The 21,008-nt window shown below is 39.5% G+C and overlaps 1 protein-coding gene across 5 annotated transcripts in view; it reads left to right on the top strand.

Moving 5' to 3' along the window:
- The first annotated feature begins 207 nt into the window (after positions 1-207).
- The window catches only part of CGNL1 (cingulin like 1), a 56,124-nt gene continuing 35,323 nt past the window's right edge, over positions 208-21,008 (top strand). For 2 of the 5 annotated variants that reach the window (XM_054642144.2, XM_077185438.1), the window contains exons 1-7: positions 208-424; positions 14,666-16,265; positions 16,769-16,863; positions 17,784-17,877; positions 18,781-18,882; positions 19,271-19,419; positions 19,914-20,049. In XM_054642144.2, coding sequence (XP_054498119.2) covers positions 14,685-16,265; positions 16,769-16,863; positions 17,784-17,877; positions 18,781-18,882; positions 19,271-19,419; positions 19,914-20,049 — 2,157 coding nt within the window. In that variant the 5' untranslated portion in view covers positions 208-424; positions 14,666-14,684. Of the gene's footprint in view, positions 425-871; positions 999-1,164; positions 1,311-14,665; positions 16,266-16,768; positions 16,864-17,783; positions 17,878-18,780; positions 18,883-19,270; positions 19,420-19,913; positions 20,050-21,008 lie in introns of those variants that run through there. The other 3 variants (XM_054642143.2, XM_077185437.1, XM_077185436.1) reach the window with 3 other exon arrangements.

A 21,008-nucleotide genomic window follows, 5' to 3' on the forward strand; every position in this document is an offset into this window, starting at 1 on the left:
CCGACAGTACCCGGGCCTGGGGCTGGGTTTCTTCTTCAGAGGGCTGTTGTGGCCACCCCGGTCCGTCCCAGCGCGGTTCGCCGCAGCCCTGGCTGAGGAGGGGCAGGGCGGCCTCCCCTCAGTTCACGGCTGTAGGTGCCCGTCGGGGGGCCCCGTGCGCGCCGCGCGCTCCCTCAGGGAGAGAGCAAAGGCCGCGGGCGGGCGGGGAAGCGGCGGGAAGCTCCGGGCTCACCTGCGGGACGCCCCCCGCCTGGCTCCTCCCCGGCCCGGCCCGGCCCGGCCCGGCTGCGGCGCCCCCTACCCCGCTGGAGGGGGCGGGCAGTGCGCGCTGATCTCCGGCGGCGAGCGCGGGTGGCGGAGCGGTGGAGAGAGCGGCGCAGAGTTGGCGGGGATCCCCCTGCGGGACAGAGGCGGCTCGGGACGGGTGAGGAGAACGGCGGCGGGCGGTCTGGGAGCTGAGGGGGGGCACCGCGTCGCCCGCTTTTCCCTGCCGCGATGGCCGGCGCCGGTGGGCTGTGGCACAATCGGACCGGAGCGCGGCGGGCACGGGAGCCGTCGCCGTGCGGTGCGGCAGGCGCTGCTGCCCGCGGCTCTGGCAGGGGCTCCCGGCGCCGAGGCGCCCTCAGCTCCGTTAAACACGCGCCTTTCCAAAGGCCGAGGGCGTCGGGCCCGCCCGGGCGTGAGGCGAGAACACGGCGGCTCTCCCCGCACGGCCGGCGGGTGACGCGCGGGGAGCTGGCGGAGCGCCGGCCGTGCCGGGGCAGCGCTTCCCCCGGGCGCTCCTCGGGGCTGCGCTGGCGAGCGGAGCGCGGCCGCCCCGGGGCGGGCGAGCTCAGCGGTTGAGCGGGAGCTGCCGGGAGAACAGACTCCCGGAGTCCTTCTTCGTTTGCTCTGCGGTTGTCACGAGCGAGGGTTTTCCCCCCGAGCGGGGCCGGCCGCGGCTGCCCCGGAGCTGCGGTGCCGCAGCTGGAGGCGCCGCTGCCGGCCTTGGCTTCCAGGTGGGCGGGCGGGGCCCGGAGCCCCCGGGGGCGCCCAGACCGCCTGCTCGCACGCATTCCTCCAGGGATTCCTGGCATTCCTGGGCAGAGGGCACTCTTGACTTCTTTATCTCCCTTTTATTCCGGGAATTAGCGTATTTTTTGCGAAAGGGTGTGTCCGCGTTGTGTGTGTTCTTTTTCATGGGAAAAGTTTAGAATGGCAGCTCTGCCATTTGTTCTTCTTCCAATTAACTTTGCATCTGATGTAATTTATATCCTTCCAATTTGATGACAACTTTATGGGGAGATCAGTGCTGCGATAAAACTTCTGTGGTGAGTTTGCATTAGATTAGCAGCTGACAGAACGATTGTTGGGAATTTTATCTTTCCCTTTTTTTTTAGCATGCAGCTATTTTTAAAAAAACATTGCAGTGCAAGTTGAATGACTATCAGAATAGAAATAGTGGAAACTTCTTGTTGAAATTTGTTCTGTTTTTCTGAACATCTACACTGTATTTATCTTGTGCAGACTCCTAGAAGTAAATCCTGTAGGTGAGTCAGAAATCCCCTAAGTGTTATCCCTGTCCTGACTTCTGGTATTCCCATGGGAACTTGATAGATTCAGTGTCTGATGCCTATGCTGACAAATGTCAGATGTGTTGTAGTTATAAATCTCTTTATAGAGCTTGTTTTAACAGACCTTTAAAACTTACATAAAAATATAATTTAAGTGGCAAAACCAAGCTACTGTTTACTTTTTGAAGGTACTGTGTAAGAACTTGTTTGGCTAGCAATTATATTTTCTAGAAATGTCATTGAATTGTCTTGGGTTTTTTCTCATGTTAGACCCAGGAGAAATCTGCTTATGCTCACACTGTGTTCTAAGCCACATGTGGTTACTGATGATTAATGTAAAAGTGTAACAAGTTGCTATAAGTTTTTGTTTGTTTGGTTGTTTTTTTTAATAATTAGTTTGAACTTGAGTCTTTTCTTTTGGAAGACTCAATCTTAGAATTATAAATTGAAATGAAAACTTTCATAGAGTATTGAAGCCTTTGATTAACAGTGTAGTAAACACTATGTTTTAGAAGTTTGACATATTATGGAAGGCAATTAAGCTGCTTTTTATTTTATGTTATTAATTTCTAGACACAGCTGCATTTTTAAAACAGAAGACTCTGTAAAATAGGAAAGCAGTGCTTCTAGTTTTTGTTAAAATTCTCTTAGGATATTAAGATAGTTGTTCACATAAGAGAAAATGGTTGTTTTTACCGGACAGTTTGTTTAATATTCATGTTTTTTAAAAAAATAATCTGAGATAAAAAATGCAGTGCTTCAAATGAAGCATCTATAAAGTGACTGATATTTTTACATGTGTGTTGACAACTTAGAGGTGTTTCTGAAATATGTTAATCATAGGAAAAGTATTGCTACTTGGTTTGCATACACCTTGAATTGCAACTGACATTAACTGTTTCTGAACGCCACCTAAATGCAAATACACCCTACAAAGGTAACTAATGTTGTGACAGGCCTAAAAGGGCCTTTTATTGCAACCCCCCCCTGATTACTGAATTTGTGTTGATATTTCCAAGAGCCTGGCTCCTCCATGAGTGTATCACACAACTGTTTGGGTTTTTGTATTTCATTCTCATTATCTGACTTTGTTACATTTTGCTTTTAAATCTAATGAATCTAGACTGCTTAGAGTTGCCTCCAAGCAAACCAGCTTATTTTAATTTCTTTTAATTGCATTATTAGATCTCACTGTCGTTACTAAAATGTCTAAGAACGCACTTTAGGTTCCCCTGGCAGGGTTTTTATGGGAGATGTGAAATTTAATTTTCTGCAGAAATAGTCTACAGGATGTCCTGTATAAGGAATTTTACCTCAATAAAAGGATGACAAAGCTGCAGAAAAGAATTGGTGACAGTTCCTTCTTCTGGTGTACATTGTGTAATAGGAAGTTGATTATTCTGGGAGTATTGGTGAAACTGGTTTGTCTGGGTTCTGCAGCGTCATCTGAAATGTGCAGGTGGAATGACATGACCTCAAATGTGAATTTTTAAATCTTTTGTCATGGAGTAATAGAAGAACATATGTGCTATGAGTTTATTCAGCCTGGATCATAGTGGGCAGGTTTTTATTTAAAAATAGCTACTGAAGTATTTTGACACCAAGTAATTCTGCAGATGCAAAAGTGTAAAGAAAAGTAGACAATCACAGTTTCATTCTGTAGTCTGCTGTTTTACCATTTCTGCTTTTTGAAGTCATAGTGATGATGATGTCATTATTATTGGAGCCTTTTTACTGTGGAGGTAACTGAAATCTGTATATTAATACCAAGCACCCAAGCCTGATTCTGCAAAACAACATTCAGCCTATAGCAGCATCTACCTATGTTGATAGAAAGGAACTGCAAAGATTCCTGGTCACTGATAGATTTCTGAGAAATAGCAATGAACCCTGAAATAATAGGACTTTTTTTTTCACTTCTACACCCTCTCTGCAACTCTGAATGGCATCAGAAATGTTGCAGCAACCTGTTGCCAATGTGTTCAGAAAAAGCAGGCTTAAGAAATTTGTGTTTCTTCTATCTATCCCACTTATTTTTTTTAGGGGTAGGAGGAGGTTATCTTCTACCTGATCAGTTCAGTGATACCATTCAGAGGCAGGCTTTGTAAGGATTGAGATTAACACATGTTTTGAATGGCCAGGATGAGATGAAGGTGTTAGAATTTCTCTGATTTTGTTGCTAGGTCTCAACAAACTGTGCACAGAGGAAGGTGGTACAGGCTTGACACATCCTGAACTTAGGTTTGGTAATTCTGTTTTTAATGCATCTTGAATGATGTGTTGGAAGGATGTGCAAAAATATAATAAATTTTTGGTTGGGTTTTGCTATTTCTCTTCTTAACTGGCAGAAGAATGGAGAATCCACTCACTCACTCACCAGGTTAATGTGTGAGGGAAGGTGTTTCACGTGTCCATGGAGTGTTTATTCCAGGCATGTTTATCTGGAAACATGGACACATTTCAGAAGCTGCTTTGACCTTGACTCTGAATGGTGTTAAATCAAAATGGTAATACTTTTCAGTGTAACCAAGTATGAAAATTTAATCTTAAACCCCCAAAAATGGACATGTTAAGAATGCATGTGCTAAAGGTTTAGTGGGTGGTAGTCATGGAGTCGCCACTGTTTGGGATTAGAGCTCGCTGTATTTTTTCTGATCTTTACCATCTCTGCCAACACAGCTGGCAACCTCCTTGGAGGAGTTTATCCAAATGTAGGCTTATAACCTTTCATTTTATGTGAAATGAAATGGATAGCAAGATTCATAGCCAGACATTTTAGGTATATAGTTTCATTTTTCAAAGAATGCTTCTAAATTTTTAGGCAAATGAAATATTTTAATTTCGGTTGGTCCATCTTTTGTATTTATGAGTTTCATTAACCAGGCTGACAGTATGAGATTTAAAATTAATATTCTGTAATAACTTTTCACATTCTTCTTGATTTTGCTAAAAAAAAGAGAGCAATGAGGAATAAATGTGATTGGGGAAATGTCTCAGAAAGCACTTTGACTGCAAAACACCACCAGGGAGCTTGGTAAGACTGGGAGGTGCTGCAATGATTACCATGGTGGCCTCTTTCTGCGAGGGTCCCCAGGCATGCAGGGAGTCATGACCACTCAGATATGACTCTCAGCAGCCTGAGCATGACCATAGTTTGACTCCAGGCACTTGCAGCAGTTCATAATGCTTTAGTTGCATGTGCATTGCATGCACCATTTAAAAGTAGCTGAAATGTGGACATGAAAGCTAAATACAGTGTGCAAAGGAGATGAATTGTCTAGGCTGCCCATGCTTACACAGTCATACCCACATGTGTTTATGTGTTTCTGTGGGTGCATATATAAACCCTCATACACACTTGCAGAAGCCTGGCAAGTAATGACCAACCTTTAGGAATGTTTTAACCCTATTCTGAATTCTGTTGAAATAAATCTCTAAGAAGTGTTGGAGGTGTATTTAATGTTCATAAAGATGTGCAAAAGGGGGTAGTTATTTGCATTCTACTTCAACATAAGCATCATGCAGAAGTAGGGTAAAATGTAAGCTTTTCTATAGAGATGGGGGAGTGTTTTCAGTGAGTAAATCAAGCTCAGGATATTTTGTTGGCCTTGTTGAAGATGGTTGGGGTATGCCTTCATACGTTTATTTGCACACCATTAGCTGTTCTATGCAGGGAGCAAGTGTTCACCAGAAGCAGCCTTTATTTACAAGAACAATTGGCCTGTAATGTTACATTAGAATTCCACAAACACTTCAAGCTTCATAAAGAAGCAGCCCTACCTCTCTCATTTCCCTGGTAATTATGCAATTCCAGTGTGAAGGTGAGAAGTGTGGCAGTTAGGGTGGCTGGTTAAACCTGTGCTTGCAGGGCCCACACCAGGTCACTTTGGCTGCACAGGCTTTGTAAGCCCTTCTAAGTGATTCAGTCCAGCTCACCATGAAGCTCCTTTGCTCTGTGGAGATTTTGAGCCTCTCTCTTCTATACTCAGCTCATGTCTCTCAGACAGTGTGATGATATCATCTTGTCTGGTGGGGCCTGGGCTCAGGGCCTGCAGTTCTGACTGCATATTTAAATTTGAAAATGCATGGCTGAGTTAGTTGAAAGAAACTAGATGGGTGTGAAGCCAAGTGTTTAAGGAATACAATGTAATTAAGACAAAGTTTAACAGTAGAAAAATGGAAGGCATAACTAGCTTGAATACACATGAAGCTGTGGCCTTATGTTAGCTGTGTAAATATGACTCCTACAGCCTATTTTACATGTAGATTTTGTACTTAAATACTTGCATCTCCATAGAGATTAACCCTACTCTGTCTTTATATTGGTGAGCCCTTGGTGTTTGCAAGCAGCTGTACTCATAGTTCATTATTAATTTTGTTCAGGAATAAGTTACACATATATAATCAAGGTCATGCAAGTTGCATCTGTTGGGTGGCTGTAGAAGGAGTTCTTGTAGACAAGATTATAGTTTTTGCATGGGAAAAATGAGAAGAACATCCAGTGAAATGTCACATTTAAAGTGAAGGAAAAATGTTTGGAGTATAGGAACCTTTTATTATTTATTATGTAAGATTATTTTATAAGTGTTCCTGAAGCACTTGTAGAACTTCTTAACAAAGGTTGCCCTAGCTGTGTCCATTCCTTTGAGAAGGGCTTTCCAAGAGACTCTTAACAAACCTGAGATTTTTTGCTCAAGCCTCTGAAAGGATACTCTTCTAATTAAACAATAATGATGTCATTGGGATGTACTAAGATAATTTCCTTTGGAACAGAATTCAGTTTCTAACACTGACAATTGGAGGAAAATGTAATGAAACAACACAGAATCTCTTGTGGAGTGAGTGTATTCATGTCAGATGTTTGGATGCAAACCAGCTATTGTATTTGAAATCACAAACCACTTTTAGAATCTGTGAGTATCCTTCTGTCTCCCAGCCACATTTTCTGTCAATACATAAAGATACAAGCATCAAGAATTTGATAAAGTAGAAGAGTATATATAACAAGATTTCCTCTTGGTGACTTTATTACTTTTTTTCTTGTTTTTAACTTTTTTTGCAAGTTTTTAAGAAAAGTGAGGGAAAATTGAGTATTGTGTGTATATAGTCAACTCTGAAATAAGTATTTATAAGGTTTTGTTGTTGCTTGCTTTTTGTATTTGAAGTTTGCAAATATTAATTGTAGTGCAGTACTGTCAGACACTCACAAGATAACCTCAGTAACTGGATCCTGTTAGTGGCAAACCCCAACCTGTTGAGGAGCTTTATCTGAGCTGGTGTGGGGGATGAAAGAGTGGCGTGGCACACATGCACTCAGGCAGGTGTTTGTACACAGGAACCTTGAATTAACAAGGGCAGCTCCCCACCTCCCTCCAGGGACTGAAGCACTGTCACAGCCTGCAGGGCCTGGGACTGCTCACTGCTCATCACATGGATTTGTTTCTTGGAACTGTATTTCAGATACAAGTTGGCTTCTGGTTTAGTATACTTTGAATGTGTTTGATTTTTGTTTCTGATTCCCTTCTGCTTATGATTTGGGAAAATCTGGAAACATTGCTTCAGTAAAGAAAAAGAGAGCTCTTAAATAATGATACAAAGTATATAATGCAGTGGTGATAGTTTAGAATATTACATGAGAAATTTGGAGGTTTCTTAGCATTTTCATCATAAACAAAATTAAGACTTTACTTTGCACTCAGTAAGTGAAGTTAGCAGGTCATGTGTTGTTTCCTCTGGGGATAAATCCTGTAAAATTATGATTACATGAATTCATACATAGCAAATAAAGAAAATTGGATATACGTATTATGTCCTTGTTTTCAATAAAACTCTGAAAATTTTTGAGACCTGAGTATCTGCCAAAATATGTTGTTGTTGACTTACAGCCATTGAAGCAGATTTTCATTTGGAAAAAAACAACAACCAACCAACAAATAAGCCAACAAAACCTGCTAGTTGTCACACAGCTCAAGCATTTGGCTGATCTGTCACATACTTTCATAGGACTAGCAAGATGTTTTACATTTCAAACACACAACATTTTTCAGCCAGAGGGAGTATGAAGCCAGCTGTAAGGAAGTGAACAGTATCTTTTGCTCTAACTGCTTTTAATTGTTCCTTCTGCTGACAGTCCTTATTAAATACAGCCTCTTCCTCTCCTTGGAAAGGTGACTGCTAATGTTTAGTTTTGTTGGCTGTCTGAATGAGGTTGTTTAATACTTGGGTAGAACTGAAACTGAAATTCTCCTTTCTAAGACAGCAAGCCCAAAGATCATCCACTTTGCTGTACTGCATTTTGGGAGAAATTAATAAAATAATATCTGTAATGCATAGTAACTGAAGCATGGCTGTTGGCTTTCACTAACAGCTATGGAAGAAAAGTATTATTTGGGATTTTCATCCTGCAGGAAGTTCTAACATGTCATCTATAGACTGCCATCTGAAATCAGAAAAGAGAGAGGATTTTTTCATAGAAGAAAAATGAAAACAATTAATTGAGAAATGTTGAAATACTTCCTATAAAAAGGCATTTCTCTGAGTCAGTGTTCCTGGCTGGACTACACGCTTCATTATACACCCAAAGCTATATGACTCCCATCCTTAATCACAGCTTGGTCAAAGGAGAAAGAAACCACCTCATGTCATGTTGATGGAAGGCACAGAGCTCCAGGGCTTCTGGTGTGGGGGCAGCAAGTCCTGCCCTCCAGGGAGGCTGCATGGCCCACTGGCAGAGTGGCTGCGTGGCTGCTCCTCCAGCAGCTGCTGTTCTGCACGGCAGGGTGACACCTTGGAGTGGCCGTGCTGTGGGTCTCCCTGCAGCAGCAGTGCAGGGTAGGGTGTAGAGCCCTGGAGGCACGGGGGGATCAGCAGCTCAAAGCTGCTCCTGTCCCTTTGCACTGCACCGGTCACTAATGCACGTCATGGGAGGGCTGGAGCTGAGGGGTGCAGGGGACCTGCTGCCAAGTGCATTTAGATGGAGAAGAATGGAATTTAGATGGCTTTTGGAAGAATAGAATTTGCTGGCTTTTTATGAAATATGTAAGGCTAATTCTGCCTGCAGTGATGGGTCAGCCCTGTCTTGGATGCTGAAGAGATGCCTTGATTTGGTCTTGTGTCTGTGTGATACCAAGTGTAATCCTTGCAGTCTAACACTGGTCTATGGAGTTTTGAAAAATACATGCTGTGTGCCTTAGGTTCACAGGAACTCCTGGTTGTTTTCAAGTATAGAATTTGTCACCATATCTTTCCTTCCAACAAGCAGGGAGATGGGACATGAAGCTTTTGGGCTGGTTTAAAAGGGGATGAATATTTGGTTTTTATTTCATTGATAGAAATTTTAGGTAGGTCTTTGATGCTGACATCAGAAACGCCAACAATAATATCTGAGTAGTGGTTTTTTTCCCTCACTGATGCCTGCAGGTATAGAATGACACAATATATTGTAGAAAATCCTTTTTTATAAACCTTTTGAAAGTTTTGAATTTTGACCACTAGATAGGGAGTGGCAGTTTACAGACAGTGCAGGGGAAAACCAAAAGGTGACAGTTTCATTGTATACTGTAATGACATAACATATATAACATCATTTTCTTTCTAACAACTGGGAGGAGTAACTGCCACATGTGCTATAAATATAATTTTATAATTTAATATAAAAATTAAGATAATTTTGTAATATAATATAATTTAATTTATAATTAAATTACATTCAATTATAAATTTATATTAATTTTGTATAGATAAAAAAACCTCAAGTAGGAAAAAAATCTTGAATGGAAATAAGGAATCTGTTGGAAAATGGCAGAGTTTTTTCAGATGTCTTTCTCTTGCTGGATATTGTCATTTTGCTGTTAAATGAGTTTTACTGTCTTTTTTCACAATCCCATATCCAGAATTTTAAAATTGCACTTTTCTCCCTTCTGTTCTCTGTAAGCAGTAGATCAAATAAATTTATCCTTCTCCAGAGCTGTCTTCCACACGGACTAAAAGGGACAGCAGCCCAGGCCCATTTTTCTTTGGCAGAAGCAAATTGTAGGTACAATTGACAATGATGAAGTTTCCCCTCATACTTGCAAGGCATGTTTGTGAGAATGTTTTCCATCAAGTGTGAAAACATTACAGTTTTGGTCTTTCCATGAATTATCCTGTCTGTTTCCTTTTCTTTATCCTCACAGTATGTAAGTTTTCCTTCCTCTTCTCTCGTAAAGTTTTTTCCTGTCCTTTTTCCATAACACTGTCATTTATTATTGACCTAACACTCACTTTGTGTGATGTTGCTGATACTTTCTGAATAGTCAGCTGCACAGAGAATCCATTATTTAGCTTGGAGAGCAAGCTCAGTGTTATGTAAGGCTGGAGAACAAATTTTATAGTTCCTTCCTGACATTTTGCTGTGCATGTGCAATATCTGAAGTAAACATTCATAAATTGTTACATCCTGCTTTTTCAAAAAAGACAACTGGTTAAATAATGTGGGCCGTGAGGATTTTTTTTTTCTTATGGCAATAAAAATTTGGAAATAATTTACGTAGAACCAAATATAATTTGTAATTTAGCCTGAAATAGTTTAAAATTTTCAGAATTCTCAAAGTTCTCTCCTCCAAAGAGGAGATAATGGGATATGCCCACATCTTCCTTTAATGAAAAATCTTCAGGTGATCCAGTCTTAGGAGACTCAGGATTGTGATATTGGATGTCCCTGGTTTTCTGACATTAAGGGAGCCAGGGAGGACTCCTTGTGCCATAAAACAGTCAGATCTCTTTTCTTCCTCCATATTCCCTCACAGGATGTGTGCACAAGGAGCAGATGTGTAATGGGAGGCAATACCTTTGAAGGGTGGTGTGTGGCTCCTTCAGGAGGCCAGGGGACATTTCCATTGGTGGGATGGACAGTGTGTCCCCTCACTGTGGTCACCATCTCTGCCTGGACTGTCTGTCTGTCTGTCCAGAGCAGGTGCTTGGCTCACAGGCTGGAGCACAAGGTGGGATGTGCTTTGTGATGAGGGTGTGTGGGCAGGATACAGGGGAGCAAGCTTCCCATGCAGAGTTTGGCATTTAACAGCATTGGGAAAGGAATTTTTCTGAATAAGTCTGCCTTGTAGATTTGGCTAAAGAACTGGAAGGGGTGGTGGAGACAATTCCATGCCTTTGTGATGCTGTAATGTTAAGAAGGGCAGAGACATGTCTGGCCCAGGAGGATGTTTCTCAAAGGAACTCTTCTCTGCCCGTGTTTGCAGGGACAGCAGCCAGGGTTCCACATGCCAGAGGTTTTCTTTATTGTGAGCAGGGCTCACATAGCTCCTGGGAGCTAGCTATAAAGTAGCTGTGAAAGGAAATGTTTTTAAGGAATTAAAAAAAAGGTTTTGACCTCTTAAACCTTCAGTGTTCATATCCTGTGGTTCTTTGTAGAGTATCATATCACCACTGTACAACAAAGTGCTACAGAAGAACATGCAGAGTATTGGATTTTCAGGTATGAAAACCTCTGCTGACAAGTTATCTTTATAAACAAAAAATGTCATAGTTTCTGGTTTTGGCAAAAAGAAGTTGTTCAGAAAAATGGAACCATTTCTGAGTAATGGCAAAATGTGGGACTTCCAAAGCCACTGAAGTCAGTTTTTAAAATGACTGTTTAAGCACCTTTATGAAGTCTTATTTTAGGAAGAAATCTCAAAACTGACAGGCTTGAGCAGCTTTGAGTGCCAGTTTTGTTTACTTGTTCACAGAAGTTTTTGAAGGTTGCTATCCCTGACAATGAAGTTAAAATACAAAATCAGTTTGAAATTTTCTGCTCACCTCAAGCAGTCCAAGGCCATGCTGCTGACAAAATAGGTGATCCCATCATTCTGTGGTATCTTACCTGCTGACCTGATAGCAAGATGCTGATGATTGTGTGTCCTTGACTATATTGTCTGTTTTAGAATATTTTCAAAAGAAAATAATTTATTGAACTAGTCTTTTCTTACATCCTGATTAATTTGTATGTGATGTTGTAATGACACTTCAAGATAGGAGATAGGAACTGGTTTCATAACAGAATGACAGTTGTTCACCTATTTAAAACTTCAATAGAGTCATTGCTTCTGTTTTCTCAAAATTGTATTTGTAAACTCTGAGATAGCAAATAAAATTACTAGCAAGACAGTATTGTTTGAAATTTAAAGAATTACTTTGGTAGAAAACCTGGAATTAGGACTTACATCACTTTCTATTTCAAAAAAAAAGCTTCTTTATTTTTTTAAGTAACTACAAGTATGTAACAAAGAGCCACACAAACAGGGAAATTGCCTTCCCAGCTGCCATTGAACCATCCAAGCTCTTTTCATCAGCTGAAGAGTAAACAGACTGTTTTGTCATAACATTTGAGGCTTCAGCAGCCTTAGAGGAGATTAGAGGCGGGCAGTTGGAGCTGTCAGGGCCCCAGCTGTCAGCTCCTGCACGGATCAGATGTCAGGATCTCGGTCGGTCACAGCACGGAGCACGAGCTGATTTCATTTACCCCAGTGTGCCAGTCTGCAGTTTTCCAGGGCTGAGGTGTGTACTGAGCCAGCAGAGGTTCCAGATGTTCTCATTTTTGACAGGGTGACATCTGTCAGAGGAGTGGGGCAGACAGATGGGAGAGGAACAGCTTCAGTCCTCTTATCCTGCTCTGTTGCTGTAACCCTGGCAGAGCCTGAGATGTGACTGTACAATGTGTGTGCAGGAGAATGACTGTAACTGTAATTAATCAATTAACATAGTTTCAGGATTTCCTCAGAAAGGCTGTGTGTGATGAAAGCCAGTAGTGCTTTTTCTTTAATTTAAAAATGCTTACAAAATTGCAAAACCACTTTATTGTGTATTGTAAAACAACTATTTGATATTATGTAGTTCATGTGAGTGTTACACAATGCAGTTTGACATGCTATAAAATAGAAATTCTATGTAAAACCTTCAAATATTTGAATAGTAGGGTCATCTGTCTTGTTTTCTTGTTGATGCCATGGGAATTTATAAATGTAATCTTTTTTTTCACAGCTCCAGAAAGATAAAATGTGTTATTTAAAAAATTGTTTGTTTAGCTATTTTATTTCTACAAGGTTTTATCCTTTTCTACAGTAAAATTAAGAGTTTTGTTAGTACAATGCATGTGAAGAAGACAAATACACATACTTCTCTATGGTTTTAGAGACAAATTAAACATATTCATTTAAGGTAGGTTATTGACCTAAATATTGTTTCCCCTATATAGTAGGGGAGTTGGTGTTCTGTGGTTATTTTTGAGGGGATGAGGGATGTTTGGGGTTTTTTTCTGGTTATTTAATATTTTTAGCAACTTTGCAACAAGTTTGAAAGCACTGCATTTGCAATCACCCCCAAACATTGTAATTGTATTGCAATGTATTGCTTATTTGTTCCTTATGCTGATTGATATAAATAATTTTTATTTTTTTGCTTTTAGGTTTATTTTTATTGACTTCTTTTTATATTTTTTTAGTTGTTGCCATTGTTGAAAAATTCAGATAAACTTTACTCCTTTTATAGGTCTGCTAACACAGCTTGAAAGTGTAGTGTGCAGTTCCATATACTCCTTGGTTTGTATTGGTGGCATTTCTAATCTGGCTGGAATTGTTGAGTGGAGAGCTTTCAGTAAAGATGTTCACACACTCCTCCACTACAGATGAGTGCTACCAACTGTGTGTACATCTGGGCTTTCTCTCAAAGGCTCACACGTGAATGTGCCATGTGAGACTTCAGTTTATAAGGCTGCTGCTGAGGAGGAGCTGGAGTTGGTTTTTAGAGAGGAAGAGGTTTTTGAGGGGAGCTTTCCTGCTAGGAGGAAGAATTGGGTAGAAATTAATGTACTATGAATATTGAGCCAAACTTCTTCATTTGCTGTCAGGAAGAAATGAGAACTCTGCTCTTGAGTGGAGTATCTGAGGGAGGTGGTTCCTGCTGAGATAGACAGGAGAGTGAAACTGGCTGCAGAGGGTTGTTTTTCCATGAGACATCCTGTTGTTTTGGTTTCCTCTTGCTGATTACCATCGCTCAGTGATCTTTGCGGCTTTGTCAGGCCGCAGTGATGACTCAACTCCCCAACTCAGTTCAAAAGTTTATTCCCTCCAGGTTTTGTATCAGACTCACAGTCCTGTGTTCCATTCTTTTATGGACACACTCGTACTGTCACTGTACTGCCTCTGCCTTTAGACAGTTGGCTCATAATCTGCAACAGGCTAAAGTAAATCTGCCTGCAAACCCAGCTGTTAGAGAAAGAAAGAATGGCATTTAACATTAAAAACACAGGTAGGGCTGAATTTATTGTTTTCTAGATTGAAACAGTTTTGGCACATATAGGCTGGAGTTAGCATTCCTGTTGCATCTGAAAAAGGCACTGTCAGCCTTGGAAATATGAGCAGTGTTTTTCCATTTTTGTTGCTCAGCAAGTATCTTGTTTTAAAATAGCAACTGGAGTTTTTTTGAACAAGCTTGCATTTGGGAGATTGTTAAATTAATCTGTCAGAAAGGTTATTCTTTGGGATGACAATGAGATAATAAATGAAAATGTTTATTTTAAGATGTCATTAGAAACAAATGTTGAAACCCAAGTACATAAAAACCACAACTCAAAGGAATGAGGATGTTGACCTTCCTTGCAGTGCTTTAGGTACCTGAAACTCATAAAACCTTAAACTGCCTGGTTGTATTTTGGTCTCCTGGGCTTATGTTTAAATGTTAATATGGCTGGTACTAAATGCTGGCTTTAAAATGATCACTGGTTTGTGAAGGGTACAGTTTTCAGTAAATATAATGGAAATACCCAGAAGTCATGCTTTGACTCAAAAAATTGTACAGAGTTGTTTATATTTAAAGTAATTTGATTCCAAAGCAATGAGCACAAACTCTGTGAAGGTAACATTTGTAAAATGACATGACATTGATCAGAATGTGTCAGTCTGACATTTGTCTTTGTACCTCAGTGTATTCGCTTTGGGCTTGATAGAGCTTGGATATTGATTTCCCTGTGTTATTGCCATTAGTCTTCATCGTCACATTGAATGGTAGGAGAAAGTAATTAATGAAACAATCTAACTTGCTTAAAACAATGAGAATTTTGTAATTTTTCTCCTGTTCAGATATAATCCTCTGATAGACATGGAGTCATATTTTGCTGGTTTCAAGCACATGCAGCAGGACTATGAAGTCACTCTTGAACTTGCAAGCGAAGAGACTCAAAAAACTAAAAATGCGCTAAATTCTAGGACGGGGTCTTACGGTGTCAGCATTAGAGTCCAAGGAATCGATGGACATCCTTACATAGTACTGAACAATACAGAAGGATGTTTGCCAGAAAATCCTCCTCCTCCTGGAAAAGAGCAGCAGGTCATTCCTCAGACTGTACACAAGCCTGCTGTGGACTCCAATACTGCTTTTAAATTGGAGGACAAAACCAGTGAACATACAAAATTTGCTGGAACACAGCACGTGCAACCCTCTATGCCTAAAAAACTGCAGATAACCAATGTCCATGAAAAGGAAAGTGGAATGCCAGATTTTAAAGATGAAACTATGAAATCCTCAAATTTGTTGAATTTTCAAAGACATCCTGAACTTTTGCAGCCATATGATCCTGAAAAAAATAATTTGAACTTGGATAATTACCAGTCTTCTGTATGCAGTAAATCTAAGTCTTTTGCAGATGAAAAAACTGAAGCAAAGCCTTGGATTTCCTCATCTAAAGTAGTGTCTCTACAAAAAACAAATACATACCTTGCTGAGTCAACCAAAGCAAATTCAAAAAAAATGCATCTCAACAGGTCAGTAGAAGATCCAAGTAAGCAGCTGCAGGATTGTCCCAGTAGCACGCTCAGCCCCAGTGACGTGTGTGTTTCAGAGACATTTTCACCCGCAGGAGGATCCCCCTGTGTTAGTCCCAATGCTTATCCCGAGACAAGGAAACCACGGCCAGATGTTCTTCCCTTCCGCAGGCAAGATTCCACTGGGCCAGTACTGAATGACTCCCGAAGATCCTCGTCCTCATCAGCCACTCCTACTTCTGCCAATTCCTTGTACAGATTTTTGCTGGATGACCAAGAGTACGCCATCTACGCGGACAACGTGAACCGCCACGAAAACAGGAGATACATTCCATTCTTGCCGGGAACTGGTCGTGATATTGACACTGGTTCCCTTCCAGGAGTAGACCAGCTAATTGAAAAGTTTGATAAGAGAGTTGATGCTCACAGAAGAGGCAGGTCAGGAAAAAGGAACAGAATTCATCCAGATGACCGTAAAAGATCAAGAAGCGTTGATAGTGCCTTGTCATTAGGAGTTGATGTAAATTCAGATTATTTAGGTGAATTCAGTAAAAGCTTGGGTAAGTCAGCGGAGCACTTGCTGAGACCGTCTAAAGTTTGCCTTCACAAGCAGTTATCCAGAGATCAAAACTCACCTTCCAAAGAGACAAAGATTTCTGCTCGAAGTATTGGAAAACTGCAAATGCCCAATAAAGACGCCCAGAGCAGCAGTTTCAGCTCTTTGCAACACCATAAACAGAATGGAACAGATACAGAGAGCTTGGTGGGTAGATCAGCTACACTCCCAGGACAGAGTAAGAGAGAGGAAGTTAAAACAGTAACTTCTACTTTGTTGTTGCCAAACCGAATTGCAATTACACCTGAATCAGGAGCCAAGAAGATTTCTGTAAAAACATGTTCATCTGTCCCTAATATACAGGTAATTTTGAGCTCATTCTTTAAGCTATCCTTTGCACTTTGCATATGAAAGCTGCCCTATTGTTAATTGTGTATTTTTCTGGTCTTCATTAGAACAAACTCCCATAGTACAATACTTCCAAATGGGATTGTTCTGGGGAAATGTAAATATAATTTTTTGTTGTTGTTGTAAGTATAGAAAACCTGATTTGTAAAACAACTGATTTTTGTATGGGTAAAGGAAGATGGTGAGGCTGAACAGATATCAAGATTCTTAAGCATACATGCACAAAAGTAGAATATGAAAAGATATGTATGCAAAATGAAGTTTTCTTTTTTCTTTTGGTGTGAAGTATGGTTTCTTATTGCAGTAAGGCAAAACTCCAGTGGATCTTTCAGAACTTCAGGTCCATAGCACATAAAAGTTTTCATTAATAGGGTGGAATGGGGAATTCCAATTATACTGTTTGTATTTACAACTCTCACAGGATTTTTATCTTTTGACAATTTATCTTTATCTTTTAGGCAACTCCTGATCTCCTAAAGGGCCAGCAAGATCTTGCACAGCAAACAAATGAAGAGACTGCTAAGCAGATTCTTTACAATTACCTTAAGGAAGGGTCAGTAAACATATGTAACTTTTTGGATAAGAGACTGCATTTTCTCAATATTTATCTTCTATTACATTTGAAATGTGAAACAGTAAAGTGAAAGCTATAATTAAATGAAACATCTCTTTCACAATTCTGTATCTCAGCTGTGTCCTCTAAGGCATTATCTGATCTCAAAATACCCAGGATACCAGGACTTACATAAAGTGTTGTACAGGATATGATTAAATGCACTGGAAACCTGTCAATCAGAATATGGTTTGTCTTTTAAATACATCTGGAATAAACTTTGTATAATATAGATGTTGTTGGAGAATTCAAATAATACCTCATGGAATTTAAGCCTTTGGGTTTTTTAAACAACAACAACAATGAAGTGCTATTTCCTAAGGTTTGACAGAAACCCTCTGTGCTTTTAATACTTTCTGCACCTGTAACTCTTGGTATTTTCTACTGATAACTTATTGAAATGTAAAGGAAAGTTAAATTAATTAAAAATACACAATGCATTTAAATTTCTTTTAATTCCTGATATAGCAGGTTCTGGGACATGTTCAAGTGTTATTTTACGGTGCAGTAGTCAGGACTTCTAAAACCTAGAACTACTTCTTATTTCAATATGTCTGAGTAATAGACATGCTGAATATCTGTCTTTCCACAGTCACAGTCTTCCAGAAGAGATTTGCACTTCAAGAGTTCAGTGCTCTTTTTTGTTTGGTTGGCTTTTTAGAAAACATTTGGAATACAAATTTTTAACTCCTCTCTTTGAAGATTTTAGCAAATCACAGTTAAGATAATTTCTGATTTGTTTGTAGTATTTTGGGGGGTTCTGTGGAGATTTTTATTAGATTGGACAGTCTGAATTTGGTTTATGTTAACAAAATGGTGACTTTGATCATATCATTGCTTATTTGTACTGTCTGTTTTAGAAGTCCTGATAATGACGATGCAACAAAGAGGAAAGTGAACTTGGTTTTTGAGAAAATTCAGACTTTAAAGTCAAGAGCTGCTGGAAAGACACAGGTAAAAAAATCTTTAATTTGCTTTGGCTTGTTTCAAGGTGGTGCAGTATTCAGACAGGGCCTTAAGAATCTGAATCCCCGTAGTGACTTTTACTAGGCTATTCATGTGGTCCCTCAGGAACAGGGCTTAATTTTGATAGCATGAGAAGGATTAAATGCTTATTGTCTATTATTTTATCCTGGGGTATAATTAGTAAAAACGAAAATTTTTTTTCTTCATATTCTTCTTAATCTAGATGTACATGTGCTTTTTCACAAGATTTTAAGTGTAGTTGCTCACAGCACAGTTAACCTTTTTAGGAAATCTCTTAGTACTTGAGAAAGAGTTTGGAGCAATGAAGAAAAATGTTATGCACGCTCACATAAAATTTCTTGGGTAAAGATAAAATTTATTTGCAGAGATAAATGTTAATCTTTTGATTGCTGCGAGATAGACATAGCATGAGAGACTCGTGTAGCTTTTGCTATTAATGACAGCATTATTTATTTGCAAAATACATCCTAGGAAATTACCCAAAAAATGTATTTGAAAATCTGTCTGAACATATGAGCATTCCTTTGATGTCCATTTTGCATAATTAGTGATATCTCAGTAAAACTGGCCCAAAGTACACATAATTTGAGTCATATGTTGCCTAATTTGAATTTTTCTTTACGTTTGTATATTTTCTGTTTTATTGTCAACATGCCTTGAGCAATTTCCAAGAAGTTTTATGAAAACCAAATCATGGTTCCTTTGAAAATCTTAACTTGGCCTGACCCATGTGAAAAATTCCTGGTGAGCTCAGGCAGTTGATGCCATGCTTTGTTAGTCTTGCCTGTAGTTTTGCTTTAGATTAAAAAAGAAACTGTTCTCAAAAAACATCTTGGCTTTGTGGGAATAAATGTCTCTATTTAATTGTAGGTTTCGGATTCTTCGGCTGAAGTAAAGGTATTGGTGGAACAAAAAGCAGAACTTGAAAGGAAAGTGGAAGAGTTAGAGAAAAAACTGGAACTGGAAATTAGGGTACAGCACTTTATTGTTATAAAGTTTCTGAATATTTTAAATACACTTTTAAAAATAAGTGACAACTAATCCTCCAGCTTGAATCCCTTTTGCTTCATATTCTTCTTAATCCGGATATACCTGTGCTTTTTCAGAAGATTTTTATCTAATGGGTGGTTGGTCATAGCATTGTTACCCTTTGTAACAAATCTGTTCTTAGAATTTGAAAAGGAGTTTGGAGCAGTGAATAAAAGTGTTAAACACATGCACAATGCACTTCTTAGGTGTCTACTGAGGTAAATGTTAATCTGTTTATTGCAGTGAGACAGACACAGACTGAGAGACAAACTGTACTAATCATGTAGCTGCTGTCTATTATTTTGCCTAACTTTTGGTGTATAAAATTCAGAATCAGCAAAATTCCAAAGAAGAGAGAGATGCTACACGAGCAAGTCTGAAAGATCTTCAGTTGCAGCTTGATCAAAGTATATGTGAAAAGGAAGCCTTAAAAAAGCAGCTGGAAGAAAATGAGAAGGAACTCAGGCAAAACCTGGAGGAGTGAGTTAATTCTAGCAAAGATATCATTGAAATTTTATCTTTTCATAAACCTTTTAGATTAAAAGTACTTGTGTCTCCAGAATATGTTGATGGAACCAGACAAGTGACATTTGTTACTGTAGAAGATGTTTCTACCATTTAAAAGAGTCATGTCTTTAGAATATCTGGAAGGAAGAGAAAGATTGCTGAATTTATAATCTTCCCCTGAATGCAAATTGCTTTTAATATTTTACGGTCAAAATATATAGTTCAAGTCTTTGAAATGTGGAAACAGTTCAATGACTAAAGTACCAGGTCTGAAATAAAATACAACTCCCCACTTAAATACCTGGTTAGAAGATTCTCATTTTTAGCCCTCTGACATTTAATTTTTCTGCCTCATTTTATCCCATTCTCTTGGTGGCAACATGGGAATGTGTGTCTTTTTAGTACTTGAATGAACAAACTAGTATTTCAACAAATTAAAAAACTCCTGTCTGATTTTTACTGATGAGGCTTTTTCAAGTGAAGATGGAGCAGGAAAAACACCAGACTGAGATCAGAGATCTTCAAGACCAACTCTCTGAGATGCACGATGAACTGGATAATGCCAAACACACCGATGAAGGGGAGAAAGAGATTCTGATTGAGGTAAGCTAGGAGCTATCAGAACAGAAGGGGGATCAGTAAAATTGCATGAAAAGTGGAGACTAAGATACAGAAATCCATGCCTTGGCTTTTCCTCTGCTATTAACCAAAGCAATGTAGCATTATTAGGGGCCCTAAGAAAGCATGTTAGGATAGCAACATTAACCCTAAAAGGAATACAGAGTGTAAGTACCATTGTTTTATGGAGCAGGAGGTCAGATGTCTTAATGGCTGACAGACAGGTGAGTTATCCACTATTACCAGATAATAATCTCAGTTTTAGCAATTAGGAGCTGGGGTAAGAGCAGGGAAGATCAGTTTAAAAAAGATCTATATATTATCAAAGCCAGATGAGATTCAGCTAAAAAAATTAAAAGAACTCAACAAAGCAGTCTCTAAATTATTTACTTTCCATTGGTGGGACCAGGGAGAGAAGGGATGAGTCTGGAGAGGAGCAAAAGAGTTACAGAGTTTCTGTCACCTTGGGATGAAAGAGGAATTGGCTGTAACCCTGGTTATACTAATATACTGATGATGAAATAGAGAACACAGCTTATTAAATTTGTTGATAAGGATGTGTAAGAGTATCAGTGCAGAAATATTAAAGATGTTTGCATGCAAGATCTGCTGAGTAGAATAACTACCTTGTTTTGTATGGGTGAGATTTGATTACTCTTAAATGAGTGTCTTAAATCTCAGGCACTGTAATTGAAAGGTGAACAAAAGTAGGGGAATATCACAAATGATGATGATGATGATAGTACTGAAAAACATTATCTTTGAAGAAGGACTTCAATCTGAATGGAGAAGTGAGGGAAGAGTCAAAAACACATCTTACAGAATGTTGCTGTAAAGGGGATAGTGATCAATTTTTCTATGTTGTGTGGAGATGGAGTAAGAAATGAGAAACTTAGCTCCAGAGATTTAAAGAAAATGTTAGAAAGTTTCAGTTAATACTGATA

The sequence above is a fragment of the Agelaius phoeniceus genome, chromosome 13 (genome assembly GCF_051311805.1).
Source record: "Agelaius phoeniceus isolate bAgePho1 chromosome 13, bAgePho1.hap1, whole genome shotgun sequence".
Taxonomy (NCBI): Eukaryota; Metazoa; Chordata; class Aves; order Passeriformes; family Icteridae; genus Agelaius; species Agelaius phoeniceus.